Source organism: Ornithorhynchus anatinus, chromosome 17, assembly GCF_004115215.2.
Source record: "Ornithorhynchus anatinus isolate Pmale09 chromosome 17, mOrnAna1.pri.v4, whole genome shotgun sequence".
In the NCBI taxonomy this organism is placed as follows: Eukaryota; Metazoa; Chordata; class Mammalia; order Monotremata; family Ornithorhynchidae; genus Ornithorhynchus; species Ornithorhynchus anatinus.
Genome location: NC_041744.1, coordinates 14,581,142 through 14,608,289, shown reverse-complemented (window position 1 = coordinate 14,608,289; position 27,148 = coordinate 14,581,142). Strand labels below are relative to the sequence as shown.

Genomic DNA, 27,148 nt, shown 5'->3' with positions numbered 1-27,148 from the left:
TTGTTAGCGTCTTGAAGGAAGGGACTCTCTTATTTAGTCCTTTGTAATTCTGTATAGCATTCAATTCAGTACTGCGTACCCTGAGCAATTAATACTGTCGAATGGATGTCTTGGGCACTGCAATTCCAGACCTGAGATCCTGTCAGAGATGGAATCAGTGAAGGAGGTCTCTTTTTAGTCATTATATTTTTTGGTCCCTTTTAGGCCCAGCATGTCTGGCCTACACCTGGTAAAACAAGGCCGCGATCGAAAGAAAGTAGACCTGCAGCGAGATTTCACCGTGGCTTCTCCAGCAGAATTTGTGACTCGTTTTGGAGGAAATAAAGTTATCGAGAAGGTAAGATGTGCACTTTTTTTTAAGTTCCTATTCTTCCCTGCGTTTCTGCCGTTGGGGACTGTAAAGCCCTGATTCCCAAGCTAGTGGATGCTGGACTACGAAGCAGTTGCTCAAAACGAACATTGCATTTCCAGAGTCGGGGTCCGCCTCTTTCCAAAAGGATTTTTCACCCTCGGCCCCACTAAATCTTATTTTGCATGTCAGGTACCCACCTGCAACTGCAAATGCTAGAAAGAGGTCACTTTTTATTTCTTATGGGAAAGAGTTTGTGTTTTCAATCTGTGGGCACTGTAGATTTAGCAACACTTATTAATAATAATAATAATAATGATAATAATGATGGACCTGATTAAGCACTTAATATGTTCCAGGCACTACTCTAAGCACTGGGTTAGATACACGTTAATCAGGTTAGACACAGTCCCTGTCCCACGTGGGGCTCACACTCTTATCCTCTGAATGATTGCAAGAGAGCAGCTGCGCAGGGTACCAGATTATGGTGAGGCGGCGGTTATGAAACTGACAATATTAATAATAATTCTGGTACTTAAGTGCTTACTATGTGCAAGGCAGTGTACTAAACGCTGGGGCAGGTGCAAACAAATCGAGTTGGACACGGTCCCTGTCCCACATGGGGCTCACGGTTTTAATCCCCGTTTTGCAGATAATAATAATGTTAATAATGTTGGTATTTGTTAAGCGCTTACTATGTGCCGAGCACTGTTCTAAGCGCTGGGGTAGACACAGGGGAATCAGGTTGTCCCACGTGGGGCTCACGGTCTTAATCCCCATTTTTACAGATGAGGTAACTGAGGCACCGAGAAGTTAAGTGACTTGCCCAAAGTCACACAGCTGACAAGTGGTAGAGCCGGGGTTCGAACCCATGACCTCTGACTCCAAAGCCCGTGCTCTTTCCAGTGAGCCACAGATGAGGAAACTGAGGCCGGAGAAGTGAAGTGAGTTGCCCAAGGTCACCCGGCAGATCCCAGCTCTGCCCCTTGTCAGCTGTGTGACGGTGGGCAAGTCACTCAACTTCTCTGTGCCTCAGTTACCTCATCTGTAAGATGGGGATTTACTGTGAGCCTCACGTGGAACAACCTGCTTACCCGGTATCTGCCCCAGCGATTAGAACAGTGGTCTGCACACGGTAAGCGCTTAACGAATACCAACATTATTATCGGTGGTGGAGCGGGGATTAGAACCCAGGCCCTTCATTCAGTCGTATTTATTGAGCGCTTACCGGGTGCAGAGCACTGTACTAAGCGCTTGACTCCCGGGCCCGTGTTCTATATCCACTAGGCCGTGCCGCTTCTCATTCAGTGGCCCAGGCTCTCAAGAGGCCGGGGAACAGCTCTGATCTTGCACGTGAGCGGGGCGAATGGAACCCGTGTGACTTCTCGGGCCTCCCCCTGGGTAACTGGAGGGTTTGGGGGAAAGGTCCCGAGTGGAGATTTTAGATGCCGCAATCTGTGATGTGCGTAATTCTTCATCACTTACCTAGGTCGTGTCCGCAGAAATCTGGGGAAATGGCCAGAGGGCTTTTAGGCTTATTTCAGAGGGAGGCAACAGGTCATGTGTGGTTTGTCAGGAGTCACAGGATCCGTGGTTTGTCAGGCAAGGCAGCGTGGCCTAGTGGAACGATAATGATGATGGTATTTGTTAAGCTCTTACTCTGTGCAAAGCACTGTTCTGAGCGCTGCGGGAGATGCAAGGTCATCAGGTGGTCCCCCGTGGGGCTCCCAGTCTTCATCTCCATTTCACAGATGAGGGAACCGAGGCACAGAGAAGTGACGTTGAGGACGGAACGCAGGCCTGGGAGTCAGAGGACCTGGGCTCCAAGTCGGGCCCTGCCACTTGTCTCCCGTGTGCCCTTGGGCAAGTCGCTGAACTTCTCCGTGCCTCAGTTACCTGAGCTGTGAAATGGAGATTAAGACCTCGAATCCCATGTGGACTGTGTCCAACGCGATTACCTGGACTCTGGCGTAGGGTCAGCGCTTAACCGATACCATTCAAATACCAATACCATCAAAACCAAAAGAGAAACGGCGTGGCGTAGAGGATAGAGCGTGAGTCAGAAGGTCACGGGTTCTAATCCCAGCTCCACCGCTTGTCCGCTCTGTGACCTTGGACGAGTCACTTGATTTCTCTGCGCCTCAGTTTCATCGTCTGCCAAATGGGGATTGAGACTGTGAGCCCCAAATGGGACAGGGACTACGTCCAACTCAATTTGCTTTTGTCCACCCCGGCGCTCGGTACAGTGCCTGGCACCTAGTAAGTGCTTAACAAATACCATTAACGTTATTACCGTTATTTTTAAAAGAGAACACCCAAAGTAGGAGTAGGTCTCATCGGCTTGTGGAGATACTGGTATGTGGAGGCCCGGAAAACTTGAATTTGCAGAGATTCTTCAACGGATCAGTTAGAGAGACGTGGAAATACCCAGGCTTAAAACTTGGCTGACTCCGTGAGGTTGCCGTCCTCTTTCGTCCCGCAGAGGGGATTCTGGAATTTGTGCAGTTGGGCCTGATCTCTTCCTAAAATAGAACTAGAGAGAATTAGTACGGGTTGACATCTCTCGTGGTACCTGTTTGGCCTGCACCTCAGTATCGGGCCGACTGAGCGAGAGCTGGTTTTTCAACGGTATCGAGGGTAATAAGCTTTCTTCTGGGAAGCTGGCCCGAAGGAACACGGACCTTGGTGAAATCTCTAATTCTCTTCCACACCTTTCTCCTCCCTGCCTCCCCTTCTCCACTCTCACTCCCTCATTTTTTTTTTTCTTTAGGTTCTCATCGCCAACAATGGCATCGCTGCCGTGAAATGCATGCGGTCTATCCGCCGGTGGTCTTATGAGATGTTTAGAAATGAGCGGGCCATTAGATTTGTGGTCATGGTCACACCCGAAGATCTGAAAGCCAACGCAGGTGAGCTCCTGGTGTCAGAGCTGGCCACGAAAAGCCAGCCCTCTCCTTCCCAGAGTGTGCGGATTGTCTGGCTCATCCCTCAAGTAGGTGGCAGGTTAACTTCGGGACACGCCTAACCTCGTGGAGATTCCACGTGCAACTAAAGAGAAATCCTCACTCTTCAGAGGTTGGATCCCTTAGAAACGATTCCAGCGCCAAATGGGACTTTTTGTTTTTTTCCACATCTCAAGTTCTGTGGTTGTTAAACTTTAACTAATTTGATCTACCCTAGGCTTTCCAGCCCCTCAGTTTCGGGCACAAGTAGGTAGAGATTTCAACACCGGTTCCGTTTGGCCTTCCAAACCGTGCATCTTTTTTTTAGCGTTAAGTATCCCCGCGGTACGTTCTCCTCCGTCCACCCTCCACTTAGGGAGTTAGAAAGCCCTTTTCGAGAGAGGCTGTTAATTCCAGGTTAAGTTGGAGAGGAAGTAATCGATGGATCGTTTTCAAGTTTGGAGTTCTTCGGTGTTGGTGATCTTGAAGTCTCCATTTCCTCCTTGAGTCACCGTCTGCTTCTGTCCTGTGGGAATTTCTTCACCTTCACGGTCCTGGGTTTCCACCTGTTTCTCAACTGCCTTTTCCTCCCCCTCCTTACCTGCAGGCATCTCAGCCACAGAGTTGTGGATCAAAGATTATCGTCCTAATCTAGGGGCGTGGTAATTCCCAAGGTCTCTATTCCATGGAATGTCGTCGTCTGCGAGGTAGCGTAGATATTTTTTAGGCGTAGTATTTGGAGACAAGTCGACCTGAAGCAGGACGGGGACCTGAGGGGGTCAGGCCGAGGTGGGGGGGGGGGGACAGAAAGAGAGGGGAAGAAGAAGGGGACAGAGAAGGTAAGAGGAGAAAAGGAGAGGGAAGAGGGGGCCACTTTTTAAACTCTAGACTGTAAACTCATGGTGGGCAGGGAAGGGATCTACCCACTCGGTTACATTGTACTCTCGCAAGCGCCTAGTACAGTTTTCTGCACACAGTAAGCGCTCGCGTACGTACCATTGATTGATGGATTGAACCCCCATTGTCGTCTGGAGCCCTGCCCCTGCCAGGTAGGCAGAAGTGGCAGCAGAAACAAGTGAACAGATGGCCCCGTCCGCCTCCTCCTCTCCTCATTCTCTTCCTCCTCCTCTCCCGCTTTGATGTTGGCAGAAACAGCGGCAGTATTACTACAGTTGTTAACTGTGGCTCTGCCGTTGGACCGAACTGCACTCAACCACGGTAGTTACTGGCACTGCTGAAATTACATGCTTCAGGCCACGGTAGAAATTTCTGAGGAAGGTCAGTTTGCCAATGTGGTCGCAGGATGGGTCAGGTTGCCAGAACGGTGACAGGGTGGATCAGTTTAACAGTGATGGTGGGGCCGGGGGTGTGGGAGAAGCAGTGAAGAAGTGGAGGGGGAGAGGAGAGGGCTCTGGGCAGGAGAGGACAAGCTTCTCTATTCCTTCTCCTCCATCCCGCCGTGCCACCATGGTGGCTATGGGTCCCTGTAGGCCTTTTGGGTGCCAAGATGGATACCTAAAAGTGTGACCGAATGTGAATGTGAACATTTTGGTTACCACTTACTTATTTTCATCAAGGATGCTTCCTTCTCCACCCCATCACCTACCCCCCCAGCCTCCTCCACCTTAGGTTTTTTTCAAAAAAATCTAAAAAAACACAAAAAATGTTAGGGTTAGGGTTACACATTAGCACGTTACCAGAGAAGGAAAGCTACCTGCAGAACCCTTCAACTTCGGCATCATCGAAGGAACAAATTTGGAGTTCCTGATTTTACTTAAATCATATTCACATTTACCCCAGGACCTAAAAGGGAAATCGTGTTACTTGAACAGTTCAATATTCTTGCCTCTTTTTCATGCGGCCTCCACTTCCATTCAGGTGACAGACAACTAAATCACATTTTACCGGCCTCAGCCGGCTGGTAGGAAGTAAACAATTTATTAAATATCTGTTGCTAGCTAGATGGCTCCAGGATTGAATTCATAAAATGTTCTTTTCCATCCTTTCCCTAAAGAGAATCCTCATTCATCTGGGTGATGGAGGCGGGGATAGCCCAGGGAATCGAAATGGAAGGAAGGAACTTGAAGGTATTCGTAGGGAGTGGGTGGAGACTTATCCCATTTAGGAAGGCAGAAAGGTCCGCTGCCCTGCCGTTGGCTCTCTTTTATAGAGCTTCTCCCTTTTGGCGCTTTTCCGGACTTGAAAAAGATGAAAGCCACCCAAAATGGAACAGGGTGTCTGCCTAGTCCTGACGGGCACCCATTCCACGGGTTGCTGTAGAGACCTTCGCTGGTCGAGGTCTTCCACAGATCCAACCTGTGCAGAGTCTGAGTAGAGGTGCCCCTGTGCACCCCCTCCTGCCCCGACCTCGCTACTCTCCTACTACACCCCAGCCTGCACACTTCACTCCTCTAATGCTAACCTACTCACCTCCATCTCGTCTGTCTTCCCGCCGACCCCTCGCTCACGTCCTCCCTCCGGCCTGGTACGCCCTCCCTCCTCAAATCCGACAGACAGCGACTCTCCCCGCCTTGAAAGCGTTAACGAAAGCACGTCTCCTCCAAGAGGGCTTCCCTGACCAAGCCCCCCTGCCCTTTCCTCTGTCTCCCACTCCCTTCTGCGTCGCTCTGACTTTCTCCCTCTGTTCATCCCCCTCCCAGCCCCGCAGCAATTATGTACATATCTGCAATTTATTTACATTGATATCTGTCTCCCCCTTTCAGAATGTAAGCTCGTCGTGGGCAGGGAATGTGTCCGTTTGTTGTTGTACTCTCCCAAACGCTTAGTACAGTACTCTGCACACAGTAAGCGCTCAGTAAATACGATTGAATGAATGAATAAAGGGGGACTTAAAAAAAAAAAACAAAAAACCTGGCTGGGTTTGGGTGGGAAGTAAATGACAGTAAGCGCTTATTCATTCGTTCATTCAGTAGTATTTATTGAGCGCTTACTACGTGCAGAGCACTGTACTGAGCGCTTGGAATGTACAAATCGGTAACAGATGGAGACAGTCCCTGCCCTTTGACGGGCTTACGGTCTAATCGGGGGAGAGGGACAGACAAGAACAATAGCAATAAATAGAATCAAGGGAGAGCACTGTTCTAAGTGCTGGGGTAGATACAGGGTAGTCAGGTTGTCCCACGTGAGGCTCACAGTCCATCCCCATTTTACAGATGAGGTAACTGAGGCCCAGAGAAGTTAAGTTGCCCAAAATCACACAGCTGACAGGTGGCAGATCCGGGATTCGAACGCATGACCCCTGACTCCCAAGCCCGTGCTCTTTTCACTGAGCCACCCTGCTTCTCTAATAAATAAGTCCTTAACACTCACCTCAGGCTGGATCCTTTGCAGTAAAAGGGAGGAAGGGGCTAAAATGTCGATGTAAAAATGCTCCCTCTAGACTGAGAGGACTGTCCTTTATTTAGTCTCCCTCTCCGCCCGGCTCATTTTTCTAAAGGCAGAAGAATGGTCGGCTCCCATCTTAAATCGTGCGTTTGAGCTCCTCCTTCCTTCCGTTTCCTAGTTCCTGCTAGATGCTGTTGACTTGGTCAGCTCCGGCCCCCGCAACCTTCCAGAGGGCAGTAAAATAAAGGAGCAGCGCCCTCTTTTCACACTGGGCCTGCCGAGGACTGATCATAAAAATATTTCCAGGGCCCAGTCGGGCCAGACTTTGAATTTTCCAGGGCTCGTTGGACTCGGGCCGGTGCAGGGCTCCGGTTCCCAGAAGTCAGAGCCAGGAGAAGAGATGAAGGGGTCGCCTAGTTCGCTTGGTCGCCGAGGGGTTTGGGCTGGGTGCGTCGTGGCGGAGTTTTTCCTCATTATCCGAAAGCAGCCGGTAGAAGCGAGGTGACCCGCGGGCTGCGCTCAAGTCCCCCAGTTGGTTTACTGCGGCCTGAAGCTTACGTCCTCCGTGACTCCTAAACACCCCCGAGCCTTCTCCAGTTGCAACCGAAACTCTGGCATGCCACGACCCTGCACCGCCCCCAGTGCGTTCAGCAGCCCGAGGCGGGTGGGCGCCGGGAGGAGTGGTACCTTTCAGAGGCTGCGGGCTCCATCTGTGGCGGGCTTGGAGGCAGTTAGGAGCCTCAGCAGGCAGGAGTCCAACCGTTCCCTCTTCTCCTTTTACTCCTCCCCTCTGTGGGACAGCTGGGAAAACCCGTTCTCCAGCTGTCAACAGGTAAGTAAATGTCATTAAAGGGCCCTGCAGCCCAAATACATCCTTCCCTCCCACCCCCTGCTCTGGGACATTCCAAACCAGGGTTTAGCTCGGCAGAGGTTGGATTCCGACTAGTGATTCTGGGTACCCTGCGTCGTGGGGGAGGAGACTGTAAGCCCCCTGCGAGCTTACCCACGTGTCTACCCACTCCTCTGTAGTATACTCTCCCAAGCGCTCAGTAAACGCTTAATAAATGCGAAGGATTGATTGAGAGCATCCTTTATGGAAGCTCTGCTATGCCATTACACTCCCTAAGTTCTCTGACCGTTCACTCTGCTTGCGTCTGCAGAGTACATTAAGATGGCAGACCACTATGTGCCGGTGCCAGGGGGCACGAACAACAACAACTATGCAAACGTGGAACTTATTCTCGATATCGCGAAAAGGATTCCGGTGCAGGTAAGAGACGCGGGTCTTCTCTTCAAGCCTAATTCACCCCCCTCCCCCCCATCCCACTGGCTGTCCTCGTGGATGGCATCTGTCAGATGAGAAGCTGAGGAAGGACATCGAGGGGAAAGAGCTTCATTTCGTGTTCTTGAAGGCGTCTCGAAAGATAGGGCTGGAGGGAGATGAGTTGAAATGGGGTCGGCATATCTAGAGCAGTAGGGTGGAAATGGATACCGAGAGGTCTCCTGGGTCGCTCCTTTGGGTTTCGGCAGAATCACCGTTAAATCACGTTAGTCAAATGAGACCGGTGAGCCAGAAGGAGAGAGTGGAATGTTTCTGAAGAGATGTCTTTTTTCAAATGGTATTTGTTAAGGGCTTACTACAATGCCGGGTACCGTCCTAAGCGTCGTGGTTAGAAGCAAGTTAGTAAGGTCGGACTCAGTCCCTGTCCCACACGGGGCTCGCAATCCTCGTTTTACAGATGAGGTGACTTGGGCACAGAGAAGCGAAGTGACTTGCCCGAGATCACACGGCAGACGTGACGGGGCGAGGATTATTTCGGTTCAATTCGGTAGCATTTATTGAGCGCTCAGAACCCAAATCCTTCTTCCTCCCAGGCCCGTGCTCTATCCACTCGACCACGCCGTGTTTTCACAAGTCTTTGAAGGGGCTTCAGACACGTCTGATACCTTGCCCTGGTCCTAGAGCCGTAGCCCGGCCCGAAGCATTAGGTTAAAACCCAAGCAGCCCCAAATCCAAGGTTTCCGCTGAAGCCCTGTAGCTGGGAAGGGAAAAAGCTGGAGTTCCCCGGATAAAATGTTGTTGTTCAGAGGTTCGAACGTTTCCAGAAACGGCCCTTTAGTGGCCTGATTGAAAGGGTGTTAAGTGAGTTCCCTGTAGAGTAACAAAGCTAGCTGGCATTTTAATACCCAGTATAACTCTGTTATAGCCTCTTCTGAGGTCTTGCTACAAAGGGCCGCTTATTGTGATTTCCTGAGAAGGTTGCCAAGAGCCACAACAAAGAAGCTGAATTGAGCACTTGATGCAGACAGGCCGCTGCTATGGGGCTATTGTACCATATGTGATGGAACCAGCCAGAGCAGAAATTGTTTCAGGGAGCAGGGTTTTGTGGGGCTTTTTTGTTTTGTTTTGGATGTCTAAAGAATAAATTGCTGTATGTTCCTCTGCAGGCAGTGTGGGCTGGCTGGGGTCACGCTTCCGAGAATCCCAAGCTTCCAGAACTCCTCCTTAAAAACGGCATTGCCTTTATGGGTAAGAATCTCTTGAACGGGTTACTTTCGGGGCCTGCCCTTTATTTCTCTTCTCCTCCTGCCACCCAGTCAGAGCTCTTCCCTTTTTTTAACATGCCTAGGTATCTTCTCTTCAGCAAATTACTATCAGCCCTGACCTCTTTCCAAACCCTAGGTCTCCTAGCCGCTTTTCGCTGCTTGACTCCGACTGGGGAGGCCTCATGGGGACTTTGAAAGGACCCCAGGTTTTGCCCCTTCTAGACTGTGAGCCCGTTGTTGGGTAGGGATTGTCTCTCTCTCTCTCGGCGAATTGTACTTTCCAAGCGCTTAGTACAGTGCCCTGCAGACAGTAAGCGCTCAGTAAATACGATCGAATGAATTGCCGGGGGGAATGCTGGTCGTGCGGAAAGAAACTTCTAATTGGGCCGTTCACATATCGCGGATGGTCCAACTGAATGAGTTTTTTTTGAAGGACTCTGGGTTGAAGTTTTGAGGAGTTGGGACTCCAAATGGGAGGTTGGCTAGTGAGGGCGAATTGCAGATTCCATCAGTTGTCTAGAAACTCCACTCCTGTGGTCACAGAGGTTTCACCTGGAGAACCTCCTCCATCTCCTTCGCCCAACATCTCAGCGCCTTCCTCACACCCAGCACTCCAAAGATACAGAAATGCTTTACCGGAACCCAGCCAACCTTCAGGTGGAGCGGAGAACCGCGGTCAAGAAAGCGAAAGGAGAAACCGCTGCTCTTGCGCCACGGAGCTCCGAGCAAGGCATTCTCTCCTCGCCTGCTCTCGTCTCTCCTTCTCGCTGGGATCCTCAGAGTTCGCGCCCTATTGCCTGCCGTACCGGCTGACCCCTTCTAGCACGTTGGAAGCGTTCCCAGAGGATAGATTGAAGATCTCTGCCTTGGGATCCTGAGTAAATCCCTCTCAAATGACGCCCGCCTGTGGCTCTGTGAGACCTCGGCATTTCGAGAACCTTTGAGACACACTCTCCAACCGTTTGGGACAGCTTAACAAAATCCAAGACTGTTCCGGAAAACCAGCGTGTAAAGAGGCAGGCTAACCGTGAAGGATGAAGGGAAAACCGAAGCGAAAAGAGAGAATTAGGACAGAGAGAGGGCAGTCGAGTGCGTTATGCCCCTCAGTGAAAGGGATAATGAACTCAACTGAGTAAGGACGCCCCGTTAGCTTCTACTGGGACTCAGTGGAAACTGTGCCGAAAAATTAGAAATCACAAGATGGAACAGTCCAAGATCCTTCTCATACCGATCATTTAAAAAAGAGTAAATTCTGCTTTAAATTCGTCCGTGTTGAAGGGACGAATCCCAACCTGGCCTTGGCTGGTTTTCTGTGTTGCTATTTGGAAGATGACAAGAAAGTACCCATTTTGAGAGGCCCTGCCTGTTCCGTTCTTTACCCGTCAATCTCAAAAGAAGTCGGGCTGGCTCCGACACACGTGTGTTGGCTTGTGATTTGCGAGGTCTCTCCCTCTCTCCTCTGAGTCCCGTTTTGTCTTTGCAGGTCCTCCAAGCCAAGCCATGTGGGCTCTGGGTGATAAAATCGCTTCCTCCATTGTGGCCCAGACTGCAGGCATCCCCACTCTTCCCTGGAGTGGCAGCGGTAAGAAAGAACTTATTTGGATCGGGATAAGCTGTGGAAATCAACAGGATGGGTAGAGACTTGGGAACTAAGCAACACAGTGTAGTGGATAGAGCACAGGCTTGGGAGTCCGAAGGTCACATCACTTCTCCGTGATGGAAGGTAGGCCTTATTTCAGCTGTCTCCGTCCCTGCGTTGGCCAAAATGTCGACTCGTGATCTCTTTACCGTGCCGTTTGAGAGGTCGCCTCACTGTGCCTCAGCTCCCACTCGGAGAAACGGAATCACTTAGAGGGTCTCCTCTTCAGCCACGCTGTAAGGAAAATAGATGGGAAAAAAAATTGAGTTACAGAATGCGTCTCGGGCCAGCCGGGTGAATTCTTCTTGTTCATAGTAATATGAACTTCCTCCCCGTCCAATTAGAAGACAGGAAGCATGCACTGTAGAGAAGCCTCTCTAAGTGGGACTATCCAGGGTCTCAAGGCTGAGCAGGTGCTTTGACTGTATCTGTCTAGGGTCGTGGGGACACCCCTCCAAGTCATAGAGCCAAAGTTGAAAAGGAAAGGTTCAGTTTGTTCCTGTTGGAATTGAGAGGCTGTAGCACTCTCCTTAGGCCCGCCAAGTACAGGGCCATTCAAGAGCACGGACTCGTGGCTCTACTGAGGCCAGTAAAAACTAACATTTCAATTTCCAAGGACCCGTAACGATTGAGTTATCCCTTAGAACTCTCCTCCAGGCACGGACCTTAACGCATACAGATAAGGTAGCTCTGCCTCCTGAATTTGCTGTGAAAAGTCACCCTAATGTGACTCGGTCTCTCAGATTGCCCCCATCTCTCGGCCAGGCAGCTGAGGTAGGGACCTTAGTTGCCAGGCCGGGCTTTCGAGGGAGCCGTTATCCAGTGTTAAATAGAATGCACACCGTGTTCTGATACTGTTTTATTCTCCGCTTTCAAATGACCTCTCCTCCTTCTCTTTTCCGAGCCCGAATGGCGGCGATAAGGTGCACTGGGTCCTTAATGTTACCCTGTGGTCAATATTGTCTATTGCAGGTCTTTGTGTCGACTGGCAGGAGAACGATTTTCAGAAACCCATCTTGAACGTTCCCCAGGAGGTGTATGAAAAGGGTTATGTGAAGGATGTGGATGATGGGATGCTGGTAGGTTATGAACTTTAGAGACTGGTTGCGTTGCACCTTTATAACCCATCTTTCAGCCGGCCAGATCTTGGCCTCGGGCAGCTTGGGCCGAGGGGCCGGTTCTAGATATCTCCAAGGGGAGGTGCGAGGAGGCACTGCCACCTTGACGTAGACTGGGAAAATTTTCGTAATACCAGACCGGATTTCAGTGTGGACTTGGAAGGGTTTGAGATGGAAGTGGACAATCTCATCGTAGACACCCGAAGCTCACATGGATCAAGCTGCTCCCCTTCGACCTGGGCTACCTCTTGCCTTCATTTGTCACTTGCCTTGTTTACGTCCTCCCGCTGTCACTAAAATTCCAGCCAGCTGACCGTAAGATGGTACTTTAGAAGAACAGTCTGCCTTCGGGAAGGCCTGTCAGTCGATCGGTCGGTCGGTCAGTCGTGGTTAGTGAGCACTTACCGTGTGCAGAGCACTGCACTGAAGCGCTTGGGAGAGTACAGCGTGACAGAGTTGGTAGACACATTCCCTGCCCACAAAGAGGTTACGGTCTTGAGGATGGTAACCTCGTTTAACTTCAGAGATGCGGGTCGCCAACCCATTCTGCTGCTCTGCTTGGATTTTCTAGTAAACGTGTTTATAACAGCCTCTTCAGGAAGTTGAATTAAAATTCCCATTTGCTACTCCTGCAAGAGCAAGAGAGTATGGACGAAGTGGAGCAGAGAGGTTACAGTGAGAGGTTAATCCCATTCCGTTTAGAGCCAGCCCCGGTCATTTTGACACCCCAGGCGACTTTTTAAAAATCGACCCCATCCCGTGAGCCAACGCACACTAAATTATTCAGGCTTCTTTTATTTTTACAAATATGGATAAATCATCTAAAAAACCACAGATACATACTTTGGTAAAGTACTTGAATTTTTTAAGTTGTGTCAGTGTCGTCGTGGGGGCTCACATGGGTAGAGGAGGTAGAGTGTACACATAAAAAGTTTCTTCAGCAGAGTGATGTTGACTGTCGTCAAGTGCAACAGTTGGAGCAGAAACTAAAACGGGTACCGATGGCACACAGTCAGTAGCCTAAAAACTAGCACAGGCTGCCCATTACCGTGGTGGTGTGGGCGATGTCGGCGTGGTGTGTGGGAAAATTTGAACCCAGATGTACGATACCTGTTCTGTAGGACTTGCAAAGTTTTCCCCAGATTTCAGTATAAACCCGAACAAATAGGCTTTTATATTGTGGGCGGGGAAGGTGTCTGCCAACTCTGCCCTTTCCCAAGCGCTTAGTATGGTGCTCTGCACCTAGTAAGCGCTGAAGAAATACCGTCGGTGCCGATGACGAGGATGATAGTATTCAGTTGTCCTCAATAAGCGAATGGCACCCTGGGCCATTTTGACTCACTAGTAACTTGGTCTGGTCCTAATCCCAGTGCCCCTAACAAAAGTGGGCAAGTTAGCTTCCATTTTTTTTTTTTTTTTTTTGGTGGTGATTCTCTGTAATGGAATGTTCATCCGTGAGAAGAAATTCTGCTAATGTCCCAGCTCATTCTGAACGTTGTGTTCTTACCTGCTTTTCCTTCTCTTCCCCCTTTCTTTCTCTCAGGCAGCTGAGGAAGTTGGATACCCAGTGATGATCAAGGCTTCAGAAGGAGGAGGGGGAAAAGGAATCAGAAAAGTCAACAATGCAGATGACTTCCCTAACCTCTTCAGACAGGTATCATAGAACAGGAAAGGACCTCAAGAGATCTTCTGGTCCAGTTCCCTTGCCTCAGAGCCAGTGGATATTGAAACCATCCACTAAGAGTGGAGATGCCCCGATTTCTCATGGTAGTCCGTGCCGACATTTTGACAGATTGAAAGGAAATACATTTTTGTTCAACCTAAATCGCTGTTGTTTTCAAGTCATTTCCTCTTTCAGTCCTCAGTGGGCAGGGCAAACAATTAGACTTTTCTCCATATAACCTCTTCATTTTCTGGCCAACAGATGTAACCTCATCCGATCATTTTCTCTTCTCTAGACCAAACAACCTACAGTCTCTTTTCAAATCCCATAATCATATTGTTACTTCTCCTTCAACCCTCTCCAGTTTCCCTTCCTTTTTTTTTACAAAAGGGCAGTGACCCAAACCAGGCACGGTGCAGAACTGAGCATTGGAGAGTTTAGTAGAAAGAATATTTTCCTTCTTTTGTAAGTGGGCACAGGTTATTCGTTTTTCATTCGTACCGACCGTTAAAAATGGACCAGCTCCTGGGGACAGGTTGAAAATATCTCCACTTACCCCAGATTCCAGAATATGGTCTTTTTATTGAGCTCTTGTGGTTCACATCGGCTTTGGAAAGAGTCTGCTTTCGGGATGGCTGTGTCTATATTTACCAGATTGGAACAGTGGGTTCTGCTATTTGATTCAGTTTGGGTTTTCCAGTTTTAATACGATTCATTCGTATTGAAGGCCGAATGTCTGTTCTGTTGTGTTTATCGTATGAAGATTTCTTAGGTAGATTTAGAATATGGAATAGGCAGTATAGTTGACAGTACAGCCTCTTTGCGTTACGAAGGTTGACAAATGGTTTACGGCGGTTGCCAAAATGAGAGAGTCTAGGATTTGTCTAATTTCCTTTTCGGTCGTAGGTTCAAGCTGAAGTGCCCGGCTCGCCCATCTTTGTGATGAGACTGGCCAAACAGTCCCGTCATTTGGAAGTGCAGATTCTGGCCGATCAGTACGGCAACGCCATCTCCCTGTTCGGCCGCGACTGCTCTGTGCAGCGCAGGCACCAGAAGATCATCGAAGAGGCGCCCGCCACCATCGCGACCTCTGTCATTTTCGAGCGCATGGAGCAGGTGTGTGTCCGACGCGTAAGACTTGCACGGTTTCTCCTTTCCCCATTGGATGATGTTCCTAGGTACATGAGGGGGAAGGTGGATGCCGCTTATGTTCTTTCTCATTCATTCATTTAGACATTGGTTCGTATTTACTGAGCGCTTACTGCGTGCAGAGCACTGTACTAAGCACTTGGGAGAGTACGATACAACAATAAACAGGCACATTCCTTGCCCAGGACGCGCGTAAAGTCTAGGGCGGGGGAGACAGTCATCCATATAAATCAATAAATTACAGATACGTACACGAGCGCTGTGGAGCCGAGCGGGGGGAAGAACCAAGGGAGCGAGTCACAGCGTTGCAGAAGGGAGTGGGAGAAGAGGAAAGGAGGGTCTTGGTCTGGGAAGGCCCCTTGGAGGAGATGGGCCTTCAGTAAGGCTCTGAAGGAGGGGGTAGTAATTATTTTTCTTTTTTCAAGGGATTCACCTTAGGCAGGTCACCCCGTTTTTCAGAATGAGAACCTCTATCTCAGGTCTTCAAGATAACAGAGAATCTTCTGTTTGGATCCTCATGAGTGTTAATCGGACTTTGGTTTGCCCAAGAGTGGCATTTGTTAGCACAGTTTAGAATTCTCCCCTTAACCTTCTCCTTCAAGAACGTTTTCCTGCATCTTCGGAGTTCAACAGGTTAAATTTGAACTCTGGAAAAATCATCCCTACGAAGCATTTTGGATTGATGATCGAGACTTCGGGGGCTCCGGTCTTGGAGAAAAGATGTAGATTTGAGGTTTGACGTGGATTTCCCAAGGTGGTGAAGTGCAGCTCCTCCCATCGGGCACAAGCCTTATCCTATGACTCCCTCCCGTCCCCTTTACTACAGACAGCCCGAGCATACGGTGGGCTGCGGTACAGGCTGAAATACCCCCAGCCTGGATGGAGACTCGTGAAAGAGCAGTAGACTTACGTCGCATCAATCCCCCCCAAAAGTCCCCCTACCTTGGCGAGCAGACCCCGTCTCACATCCAGCGAGAACGTCGGCCCGAGTGCTCCCCGAATCTTGTTTTTGCTTTTGTTGTTTTTCTCGTTGGGAGTTTCGGAGGGAGAATTGGGAACGGACGAGCGTGGAAGCCCACGACTGGAACTCCGAGCCTGCTTGTCTTTTTAGTGTGCCGTGAAGCTGGCCAAGATGGTTGGCTACGTGAGCGCGGGCACGGTGGAGTACCTCTACAGCCAAGACGGCAGCTTTTACTTCCTGGAATTGAATCCCCGGCTCCAGGTGGAACACCCCTGCACGGAGATGGTAGCCGACGTCAATCTGCCTGCCGCCCAGCTCCAGGTCAGTCGTGGTAGCCTTCGAAGCGGGGACTCAAGGGGCGGACGAGGCCGGCTCCGCCGGGATCTGAGAACAGGGACGCTGCTCGCGTCCGAGTGGCTCCCGGCGTGTCGTCCCAGTGTGCCGTTTTCTAACCGCTGACTCGTTCAGTGTGTGTCAGGAGCTCGTGCTCTGTGTTCGGTGCGCGAGTGTGTGCGCGCGCTCATGCTCGCTTGCACATTGAATGAAGTTTGCTTCCTCGATAAAGCAGGGAACACAGGAATGCTTTGAAACGGCCGAGCAGAGTGTGCTTGACTTTTGGTTTTTATTTTTTTAGTCTCTGTACCGTGGGGTGAGCCCTTAAACAAGTAGAACTCCCCCCGCCCCTTTTTTTTTTTTTACGGAATCGGTTGAACGCTTACTGTGGGCCAGGCACTGTTTTCATTCATTCGATCGTATTTATTGAGCGCTTACTGTGTGCAAAGCACTGTATCAAGTACTTGGGTGTGAGCCCGTCGTGGGCAGGAATTGGCTCTCTTGGTTGCTGCATTTTGCTTTCCGAGCGCTTAGTACAGTGCTCTGCACACAGTAAGCGCTCAGTAAATACGACTGAATGAACCAGAGTCCACTATAACAATAAACAGATATTCCCTGCCCACAACGAGCTCACGGTCTAGAAGAGGAGAGGTGCTGGGATAGATACAAGCTAATCAGGCTGGACACAGTCCCTGTCTCATTTGGGGCTCCCACTCTTAATCCCCATTTTACAGATGAGGGAACTGAGGCACAGAGAAGTCAAGCGACATGCCTACGGTCACGCAGCAGACAAGTAGCCAAGCCGGGATTAGAACCCAGTTCCTTCGGACTCCCAGGCCCGTGCTGTATCCACTAGGCAGCACCGCGTCTCGGGATTTACATTTAGCAGTCGGCGGCCAGGTTGTCTGTACGCCAGTGGCAGATGGTGACTGAAGGATTTAACCGCCCTCTGGGTGTTCACCTCAACTGCTGTGCTGTTTTAGGTACAGGCGGAATGCAGGCCTCTCCTGTCGAGGGTAGGAGCAGGTCCGGCCTCTCGCAGGCAAGGGGGGGGGGCTCCTCTGATGCTGCCTCGGCCCTAGGATCACGCGGGAAAGGAAAGCAGGGGAAGCAGCAGGAATCTCGGATGGGATCTGACACTTCTCACGACCAAAGAGTACGCTGGGCGTTTCGCGTTCTTCCGGGTTTTCCCGACGGATTCCCGCTCCCCCTCCCTTCTGGTTCTGGTCATGGAAGAAGGGAGTTGTAGTTGAATCCGTTGGCCGCCTGTTTATAATCAGAATACTCACTGTGGTACTTGGGCATGTCACTTAACTTCTCTGGGCCTCAGTTCCCTCCTCTGTAAAATGGGGATTAACTGGGAGCCTCACGTGGGACGACCTGATGACCCTCTGTCTCCCCCAGCGCTTAGAACAGTGCTCCGCACATCGTAAGCGCTTAACAGATACCAACATTATTATTAAGCACTGACTACTAGAGGTGTCTCATAGAGGTAATAATAATAACTGTGGTATTTGTTAAGCGCTTACTATGTGCCAAGCGCTGTTCTGAGCGCTGGGGTAGATGCAGGGTAATCGGGTTGTCCCACGTGGGGCTCCCGGTCTTCACCCCCGTTTTTACAGACGAGGGAACCGAGGCCCAGAGAAGTGGAGTGACTTGCCCGGAGTCGCACAGCAGATAAGCGGTGGAGAGGGGATTAGAACTCATGACCTTCTGACTCCCAAGCCCGGGCTCTTTCCACTGAGCCACGCTGCTTCTCAGGTAGCTGCACACAGCCACGCGTATACTAATTCTCATCCCGTGGCAGACCAGAATTACCGTTATTATTATAATTACCATTATTATTAATTATTACATTTCTTAGGCAATTACTGTGTGGTGAACACTACTCTAAGTACTGGGGGGTAAATAGGTGCTAGTTAATCGGGACGCAGTCCCTTTCCTACATGGGGCTCCCAGTCAAAGGAGAGAGAGCGGATGTCGCATTGACTACCGAAGGGCCCGTGGCTGCTAAGTCATAGAGAACTTGAGGGCCCCAGAAGATTATCTTTCCCCTCCTCACACACCGGATTGTAAAACCTCTGTCTTCTGTAACGCCACACTCGGGATCCTCTGCCTAAATGCTTTGAAATTAGTCTTGCAGGCCCGAAGCCAACCAGGACAGGGTTCTGGTGCCCGAGTGAATTTGGCCGTTCTCATCGGGCAGCGAATCGGGATTAGTGCGGAGCAGTTCCGTAACGTGGAGACTCCCGGGCTGCGTCATTTAACTTGGAATGGATCCTTTCATCGACTAGCTCTGAGGCGATGGGGTTGGCAGCTCCTTGATTCTCAAGGAAAGCAGATCGGGGAAGAGAATTCTCCTCACGTGTCCGTTGTCCCCCCCCCCAGATCGCCATGGGAATTCCTCTGTACCGAATCAAGGACATACGCATGATGTACGGGGTGTCCCCCTGGGGAGACGTCCCCATTGATTTTGAGAACTCCGCCCACGTCCCGTGCCCCCGGGGCCACGTCATCGCCGCGCGGATCACCAGTGAGAATCCAGACGAGGTAACTCGAGTCTCGGTCGCCCGAGGCATTCGCGCCTCCCCCGGTCCCAGCTTGACCGCCAGCAAACCACGGGATCCCGAGACACGTTAGGTGAACCAGGTCCATAGATGTCCAGTGACGAGGGAGCAAGACAGGATTTGAATGAAGCCCACCCTTTTCCTTTAGCCTCTTGGGGTTTCGTGTGTCATTATGCCGTTGCCTCTTAAATGGAATTATTTCTCGGAAATGTAACACGGTCTCTTTTATTCCTCTCCTCCTCTGGCAGGGTTTTAAACCCAGTTCAGGAACAGTCCAGGAACTGAACTTCCGCAGTAATAAGAACGTGTGGGGATATTTTAGCGTGGCGGCCGCCGGGGGACTTCACGAGTTTGCAGATTCTCAGTTTGGCCACTGCTTCTCCTGGGGAGAGAACAGAGAGGAAGCAATTTCGTAAGTGGCCAGCCACTCGATTGTTTTTCCTAAAAATGCTAAAATCCCTCCTACAAAAATGTCCCCCTGAAAAGCCAATTTGAAGTTCACGACTACGCGTGTTTTATACCTCTCTGCTTCTTTCCCGTGTCAGTTCGTTTACTGATATATCCCCCCCCTCTGAGGGGTGAATGTACTGTGATCTATTCTCGTGTACGTGACGAAACTATAGGTAAGATGTGTTGATGACCGCACAGTAACTAGAGATCAAAACTCAGTAGATCCCAGCGGTGTCCATACTTCCCTAAGAGGACTCCACACCTGAAACCACTGCCCTCTCACTCTCCGGCCACTGGCTGTTAGACCACCTGATGACGAAAAACTGTGCGCGGAACCGCCAAGTGTCTAAATATTTTTTTTTTCCCCCCCCCGAAATGCCTCTCCCCTTTAAGAAACATGGTGGTGGCCCTGAAGGAGCTGTCCATCCGAGGGGACTTCCGAACCACGGTCGAGTACCTCATCAAACTGTTGGAGACGGAGAGCTTCCAGCAGAACAGAATCGATACCGGCTGGTTGGACAGGCTGATAGCCGAGAAGGTCCAGGTACGGCCGTTGTCTTGGGGATCGGATTGAGCCGTGTTCAACCAAGAGTCCTTTGGGGCGCTGGTTTTTCTCATCACGGTGATGAGAAAAACCCAACGCCTCCATTTAAAGCAACTGGACTTGAGTTTAGGTGGTCGTGAGTTCGTTAGCCCCCTGCAGGGTGGCACCTGGAGAGTTTCCAGTCCTCTACCAGTCTCGGCTGTGGGAGGGAGAGTCGAGCAGAGGCCTACCCCTTCCGTTCCTAGCTTGGCCGGTGGCTAACGAGTGGAAGGCCGTCCGTTACAAATCAAAACTCACCCGTGCTAGGCAGCGGCCGCACGGGAGAGAGTCGAGGGCGGAACCCCGAGTTTACCGCGCGGAAGGCGGCGGTGGTAAATCGCTTCCGTATTTTTACCAAGAAATGTCTACGGATACGCTGCCGGAACGATTGCGGGTGGAGAGCGGGGCGTTCGGGAAGAGATGCGTCCGTGGTCTCGCTATGGGTCGGAGGCGACTCGAGACGTAAGACAAGAGTTCGGTAGAGTATTCAATCGATGGATATCTGGAATTCATTTAGCTCCTATTTAATGGATTCTAGCCGACCCGTGAGACCTCGGAGTCTTGAGATTGTTTAGGCTTCGTTTATCAGTTTTGTGCATTCATGTCTTCTGCCTGTTTTATCACCTCCTCGGGTATGATAACAGATGGAGCCTATCATTTTTGCCCTCGTGTAGCGTGGCACGGCTTTGCCGCAAACGCCTCCTTTCAAGCCGACCCAGATCCTGAATGCTTTGGGTTTGCTCTGGGATTACCCTAGATTTGACGGGTGATAATTGGATGTGGATAAATATTCAATACGTAATTTGGTAGGGTTACATCTTCTCTACGGAGTCAGTACTAGCTGTGCCATCACCCTTTTCGCATCCCAAACAAAACGCACCTAAAGCTCACCGCCCGGAACGATTCGCGGAATCTTTCGGTAATGGAAAGCGTTTGTGCTCGACCTCCCTCGGACTTACCCCCGCCACACGGAACGACCCCCCCCCCCCCACCCCCCGACCGTGGAGAAGAGGGAGAGGCCCCCATCCCATCTCAATGATCGGACCTCCCCGCCTATCACGTACGGCAGTTTGGGCCCGGCACGGGACACGGAGGAGTAATTCTTCGTTGCTGTCGACCGTTTTCCGCTGGTCGTACTGACGCCCGTGTTGGAGCGCGGGAGCAGTTGGGGAAGTCTTTGAGCATTTTCTCTGCTCCCAGGCGGAGCGGCCCGACACCATGTTGGGGGTAGTGTGCGGAGCCCTGCACGTAGCCGACGTGAGCCTGCGGAACAGCGTCTCCAACTTCCTGCATTCCCTGGAGAGGTAGGCCGGATTCCCGAGAGTAACGGCCCACCGGTCGTTGAGACGGCCGCCTCGCCGCCGGGCTCCGGGATCGCATTCCCGGGGATCCGGGCCGGGAGCGAGCACTGGGTGACGCCTTCCGAGGCTGGTCCGGGGGATGACTGGAGAGGAATGGGTAGAGGCTTTTCGTTCCTGCCCCTGGGGCAGATGTCATAGGGTAGTTACTGGAACTGGTGTAGATCAGCTGTTTCGTCCGGTCTCCTAGTAGAGAGGAGTCAACAGCGTGGCTCGGTGGACGGTGCACGGGCCGGGGAGTCCGAAGGACCCGCGTCCTAATCCCGGCTCCGCTACCTTGTCGGCTCTGTGACCTTGGGTCACTCAACTTCTCTGTCCTTCGATTACCTCATCTGTAAAACGGGGATTAAGGCTGTGAGCCCTTTGCGGGACAGGGACTGTGTCCCAACTGATTTGCTCAGTTCAGTGCTTGGCACATAGTGAGCGCTTAACAAGTACTAATATTATTATTATTATTGTTATTCTTATCAGAACCCAGGTCCTCTGACTCCCAGGCCCCTGCCGTTTCCACCAGACCACTCTGCTCCCCGTGCTCAGCACTCCGTGGGGTCCATTTCTTTTTGGATTCTTGAATTTCAGAACACCTAGTGTTTTTCATTTTCTTTCAGGGGCCAAGTACTGCCCGCTCATACGCTTCTGAACACAGCAGACGTAGAGCTGATCTATGAAGGGGCCAAGTATGTATTGAAGGTAAGCTTCCTCCCTGGGGTTCCCACTCCACCCCCGCTCTCCATCTCCTGGGGGTCCCGCTCCCTCCTTTCTCCATCCTTTGGCGGAACTAGGCTTTTCCAGATTAATCTTGGAGAACATTTGAGATCAGGCTGCTCAAGCGGTTCTAAAGTCACCGCCTGGTCGTGCCTTAAAACCGGCCGGATAAGGAGGACGGGTTGTTTTCTTCCCGAACACCTGGCCGCTCTCCTGCTACAGCCCAGCCCGCACGCTTTCGCTCCTCTAATGCTAACCTTCTCACCGTACCTCCATCTCATCTGCCTCACTGCCGACCTCTCGCCCACATCCTGCCTCTGGCCTGGAACGCCCTCCCTCCTCGTATCCGACGGGAAATCGCTCCCCCCAGCTTTAAAGCCTTATCGAAGGCACACCCTCTCCAAGAAGCCTTCCCTGACTGAGGCCTCCTCTCCTCCCACTCCCTTCTGCGTTGCCCTGACTTGCTCCCATCGTTCGTCCTCCCTCCCATCCCCACAACACATATGTATGTTTCTCTAATTTATTATTTATATTATTGTCTGTCCCCCCCCTCTAAACTGTGAGCTCGTTTTGGGCGGGGAATGTGTCTGTCTGTTCTTCTGTTGTACTCTGTCATACTATATTGTGTTGCCCCCCGCCACCACCCCCGGCAGTCTTGTTCGAGGCTACTCGGTTCTTGCCTGAAAGTCAAGGAAGGACAAAAAGCCTTGTCCAGATTCCTCATTCCTCAAGCGCTTGCTGTGTGCCAGGCACCGTTCTAGGTGCTGGAGATAGATACAAGTTGTTAAGGCTGGACACGGTCCCCCAGGTGGGGGCTCACGGTCTCAATCCCCATTTTACAGATGGGGGAACTGAGGTCCAGAGAAGTGACGTGACTCGCCCTAGGTCCCTCAGCAGACAAGTGGTGGAGCTGGGATTAGAACCCAAGTCCTTCTGGCTCCAGGCCTGTGCTCTACTGGGCCACAGTGGTTCTCTCTTCAAGTGGCAAAAACACCACTACGGGACCCCCAACGGTTCCTCGCTGATCGCCCTGGCCCCGTCCCCTCACTCGGTGGTCTCCGCTCCCCCCAGGTGACCCGGCAGTCCCCCAACTCGTACGTGGTGATCATGAACGGCTCCTGCATGGAAGTGGATGTTCATCGACTGAGCGACGGCGGGCTGCTCCTGTCCTACGACGGCAGCAGCTACACCACCTACATGAAAGAAGAAGTGGACAGGTACCTTGACCGGGAGGTCTTGTCCCTTGGCCCTCGGGCGGTAGATACCGAAGAAAGAGATGAAAAAGAAAACGGTGCTCGTTAAGCGCTTACTGTGAGTGAGGCACTGTGCTAAGGAAAGCGGCCTGGCCTACTGGCAAGAGCACGGGCTTGGGAGGCAGAGGACCTGGGTTCTAATCCCGGCCCTGTCACTTGTCCGTTTGGTGAGCGTGGGCGAGCCACGTCACCTCTCTGTGCCTCAGTTCCCTCAGCTGTAAAATGAGTATTAAGACTGTGACCCCCATGTGGGACGGGGACCTTGTCCAACCTGATTACCTTGTATCTACCCCAGTGCTTAGCGCATAGTAAACGCTTATCAAGTACGATTATTGTTATCGTTACTAACTGATGGGACAGATACAAGCTAATCAGGTTGGACACAGTCCCGGGCCCACATGGGGCTCACAGTCTTAATCCCCATTTTCCAGATGAAGGAACTGGGGCCCAGAGAAGTGAAGTGACTTACCCAGGGCCACACTGCTGCCAGAGAGCAGAGCCGGGATCGGAACCCACGTCCCCTGACTCCAGCAGATCTGGCTTTTCATTTTCGCGGCGGCGGCCCGATCCCAAATCTTTTCCGAGTCGGACGCCTCGCTGCCTCCGTCCCCCTCCGTGACCAACCCCTCTGCCTTCCCGAATCCCGCCGCCTCTCCCAGGTACCGCATCACGATCGGCAACAAGACGTGTGTGTTTGAGAAGGAGAACGACCCTTCTGTGCTGCGCTCCCCTTCGGCTGGGAAGTTGATCCAGTACATCATAGAAGACGGGGGTCATGTCTTTGCGGGCCAGTGCTACGCCGAGATCGAGGTCAGGAGAGACCGGGTGGGGGAAGGAGGACGGGGGGAGGGCCGGGAAAGAAACGGCCACTAGGCACGGGCTGGAGCGGAGGGGTGGGTGATGCTCACTGAAATTCATAGATGTGGGAGTCGGTGTCGCATCAGTCAGTCGTATTTCTCGAGCGCTTACTGTGTGCAGAGCACTGCTTGGGAGAGCACGGCCTAACGGAGTTGGTAGACACGTTCCCTGCCCACGAGGAGCTTACGGTCTAGACGGCAAAGGCCGCTTCCTGGGATCGGAGGAGTAGCGGGTCACCAGCCCCGTCAACGGACGGCGGATCGAGGGGGTGAGGCTCCGCGGGTCCCCAGGAGCAGGGACCGCTCAGAACAGTCCCAGTGAAACAGCTGTTGGAGCCGTGATTGCAGTTAGAGGAAGCACCTCCCGAGGGGACGAGTCGTTACGTACCGGAATAATTTTCCAAGGGAGTACGAGTGATCGTGCCCTTTAGACCTCACTTGGATTGGACCGGGGCAATCCCGCCTCCAAGAGGAAAGAGACGGATTGGTCTCATTCGTTCATTCATTCGTTCAATAGTGTTTATTGAGCACTTACTCTCTGCAGAGCACTGTACTAAGCGCTTGGAATGTACAGATCGGCAACAGATAGAGACAGTCCCTGCCCTCTGACGGGACTACGGTCTAATCGGGGGAGACGGACAGACGAGAACGATGGCAATAAATAGAGTCGAGGGGAAGCACAGCTCATCAAAACAATAGCAAATAGAATCCGGTCGATGTACATCTCATTAAACAAAATAAATAGGGCGATGAGGGTATATACAGTTGAGCGGACGAGGACAGTGCCGAGGGGATGGGACGGGAGGGGGGAGGAGCAGAGGGAAAGGGGGGGAGAAGAGGGTTTAGCTGCGGAGAGGGGAAGGGAGGGTAGAGGGAGCAGAGGGAAAAGGGGAGCTCAGCCTGGGAAGGCCTCTTGGAGGGGGTGAGCTGCAAGTAGGGTTTTGAAGAGGGGAAGAGAATTGGTTTGGGTCTCCCGAGGTCCTCCCGGGCTCGGGTCCCCTAATTCCGAGGTTCTCCTGTTTTCCCAGGTGATGAAGATGGTGATGACTCTGACATCTGTGGAGTCTGGCTGCATCCATTATGTCAAGCGGCCCGGGGCCGCCCTGGACCCTGGCTGCGTGATTGCCAAACTGCAGCTGGACAACCCTACCAAAGTTCAGCAGGTGACTGGGAAGATATCATACACGTTCGGTACCTCTCTGAGAGAGGGGCGGGCCTGGGGCTGCCTCGGTTCTTGGTTTGTAGGCTTTCCCCAAGCCCCTTTTTCACCACGGATGTCGGTCGATCAATCCTGTTCATTGAGAATAGAGCACAGAACGCTTGGCGGAGTCTTGTCTTATGCTGCCGAGTCGCCTCCGACCCTTAGCGGTACCACGGACCCATCTCTCCCATTCAGTAGCATTATTGAGCAGAGCCCGTTCGCAGAACGCCCCACCTCCATCCGCGATCGTCCTGGTAGCGGATCCGTAGGGTTTTCTTGATTAAAAATCCGGAAGTGGTTTACCACCACCTCCTTCCAAGCGGTAAATTTGAGTCTCCGCCCTCGACTCTGTCCCGGGCCGCTGCTGCCCAGCACACTTGAGTTTCGACCTGTAGCAGATCGTCTTTCACTCGCCAGCCACTGGGCAAGCTAGGAACGGAATGGATATGCCTCCGCTCGACTCTCCCTCCCGTAGCTGAGACTGGTAGAGGACTGGTGGCTCTCCAGGTGCCATCCTGAGAGGGGGCTTGGGAGAGCACTGTAATAATAATAATGGTGATATTTTTTAAGCACTTACTACTTACCAGACACGGTATTGAGCGCTAAAGGGGGTACAGGGTGATAGGGTTGGACAGAGTCCCTGTCCTACATGGGGTTCACATCCTTAATCCTCATTTTACAGATGAGGTAACTGAGGCCCAGAGAAGTGAAATGACTTGCCCAAGGTCACGCAGACAAGAGGCGGAGCCGGGATTAGAACCTAGGTCCTTCTGACCCCCAGGCCCGTGCTCCACTAGGCCCCGCTGCTTCTCGATATAACAGTAAGCGGACACATCCCTTGCCCACAACGAGCCTACGGTCTCGAGGGTGATCGGAGCCTTTAGTTTCCGCAGCAGAACAGTCTTTAATGGACGGGCTGGGAATTGAGGATGACAGGCGCTCTCTTCCCCTGCGAGTCAAGTTGTGGCGCTCTCCCCTGACCACCGAGGTCACGGATGCGAGTCTTCCCTATCGAGTCTGAGGGCTGTTTGAAAGATTTTCAGCCGTGCCAGGATGAGTTCAGGTCAGTGGCGGAAAGAAGGCCCCGCAAGTTAATCAGGTTGATTTGGCGTTAACAGGCCGAACTGCACACCGGGATCTTGCCACGGATCCAGAGTACGGCACTGCGAGGCGAGAAACTCCACCGAGTCTTCCATTACGTCTTGGACAACCTAGTCAATGTAATGAGCGGCTACTGTCTCCCGGACCCCTTCTTCAGCAACAGGGTAGGAAAAGAAAAGCCCTTCCATCGACGGGCGGGCGGGCACTCGTTTGTCGCTTTGAAGGTTTGAGCCGAGTGACGGGGCCAACCGCGAGAAGGTTCCGTCGCCATTCTGCGTCACCGTAGCGTGAATCTGTGTGTCAGATGGCAGAGGAGAGCAGAAGAGGGGGAGGCAGAATTTCCGCTTGCCTGCAGCTTCCCTTTTTAAGGTGTTTGTTAAGCATTTACGATGTGTCAAACACTGTTGTAAGCACTGGGGCAGAGTCAAGTCAATTAGGTGGGGGACAGTCCTTGTTCCGCAGGGCCAGATTTTTGAAAGGGCAAGGTCTTTTGACTCATACTTCTTTGCGAGTCAGAGGTCTAGGCTTTAGCGCTCTAAATGAGTCACTGATTGTCTCTGTTCCTCCCTAACTTTGATCTCTGGAATGACTCGGGCCCTGGAGTGGATTTCTGAGGCTCAGATAGCTAGCTCTCAGTCGGCTCCCCGTTTCCCATCTGCTCTCCCCTTCCACCGCATCCCTTCCACTCTGAACTCTCCTTGTTCAAACCAGCGTTCCTGCCTTTCCACCTGGAATTTTTTCTCTTTTAGAGCATTTGTTCAGCAGTATGTCCCAGGCACTGTACTGAATGCTGGGGTAGATACAAGATCATCTGGTTGGACACATTCCGTACCCGCCACGGGACTCACAGCTTTAATGCCTATTTTGCGGATGAGGTGACCGAGGCACGGAGCAGCACGGTCCAGTGGCCAGAGCCCGGGCTCGGGAGTCAGAGGACCTGGATCCTAGTCCCGGCTCCACCGCTTGTCTGCTGTGTGACCTGGGGCAAGTCACTTAACTTCTCTGTGCCTCAGTCCCCTCACCTGTA

The 27,148-nt window shown here is 51.8% G+C and overlaps 1 protein-coding gene and 1 non-coding gene across 9 annotated transcripts in view; one reads left to right on the top strand and one right to left on the bottom strand.

The window, feature by feature from the left end:
• The window catches only part of ACACA (acetyl-CoA carboxylase alpha), a 258,984-nt gene that overhangs the window by 58,653 nt on the left and 173,183 nt on the right, over positions 1–27,148 (top strand). For all 8 annotated transcript variants that reach the window (XM_029082675.2, XM_029082678.2, XM_029082676.2 and 5 more), the window contains 18 exons: positions 205–337; positions 3,120–3,258; positions 7,797–7,906; positions 9,085–9,166; positions 10,667–10,765; positions 11,795–11,901; positions 13,484–13,594; positions 14,510–14,719; positions 15,864–16,034; positions 18,435–18,596; positions 18,862–19,025; positions 19,457–19,607; positions 20,847–20,950; positions 21,613–21,694; positions 22,781–22,926; positions 23,622–23,772; positions 24,848–24,982; positions 26,139–26,285. In XM_029082675.2, coding sequence (XP_028938508.1) covers positions 205–337; positions 3,120–3,258; positions 7,797–7,906; positions 9,085–9,166; positions 10,667–10,765; positions 11,795–11,901; positions 13,484–13,594; positions 14,510–14,719; positions 15,864–16,034; positions 18,435–18,596; positions 18,862–19,025; positions 19,457–19,607; positions 20,847–20,950; positions 21,613–21,694; positions 22,781–22,926; positions 23,622–23,772; positions 24,848–24,982; positions 26,139–26,285 — 2,404 coding nt within the window. The remainder of the gene's footprint in view (positions 1–204; positions 338–3,119; positions 3,259–7,796; positions 7,907–9,084; positions 9,167–10,666; positions 10,766–11,794; positions 11,902–13,483; positions 13,595–14,509; positions 14,720–15,863; positions 16,035–18,434; positions 18,597–18,861; positions 19,026–19,456; positions 19,608–20,846; positions 20,951–21,612; positions 21,695–22,780; positions 22,927–23,621; positions 23,773–24,847; positions 24,983–26,138; positions 26,286–27,148) is intronic.
• LOC114818125 lies at positions 25,408–25,545 on the bottom strand. Its single transcript, XR_003765946.1, has one exon. It is a non-coding gene; the product is annotated as a small nucleolar RNA SNORA7 (small nucleolar RNA).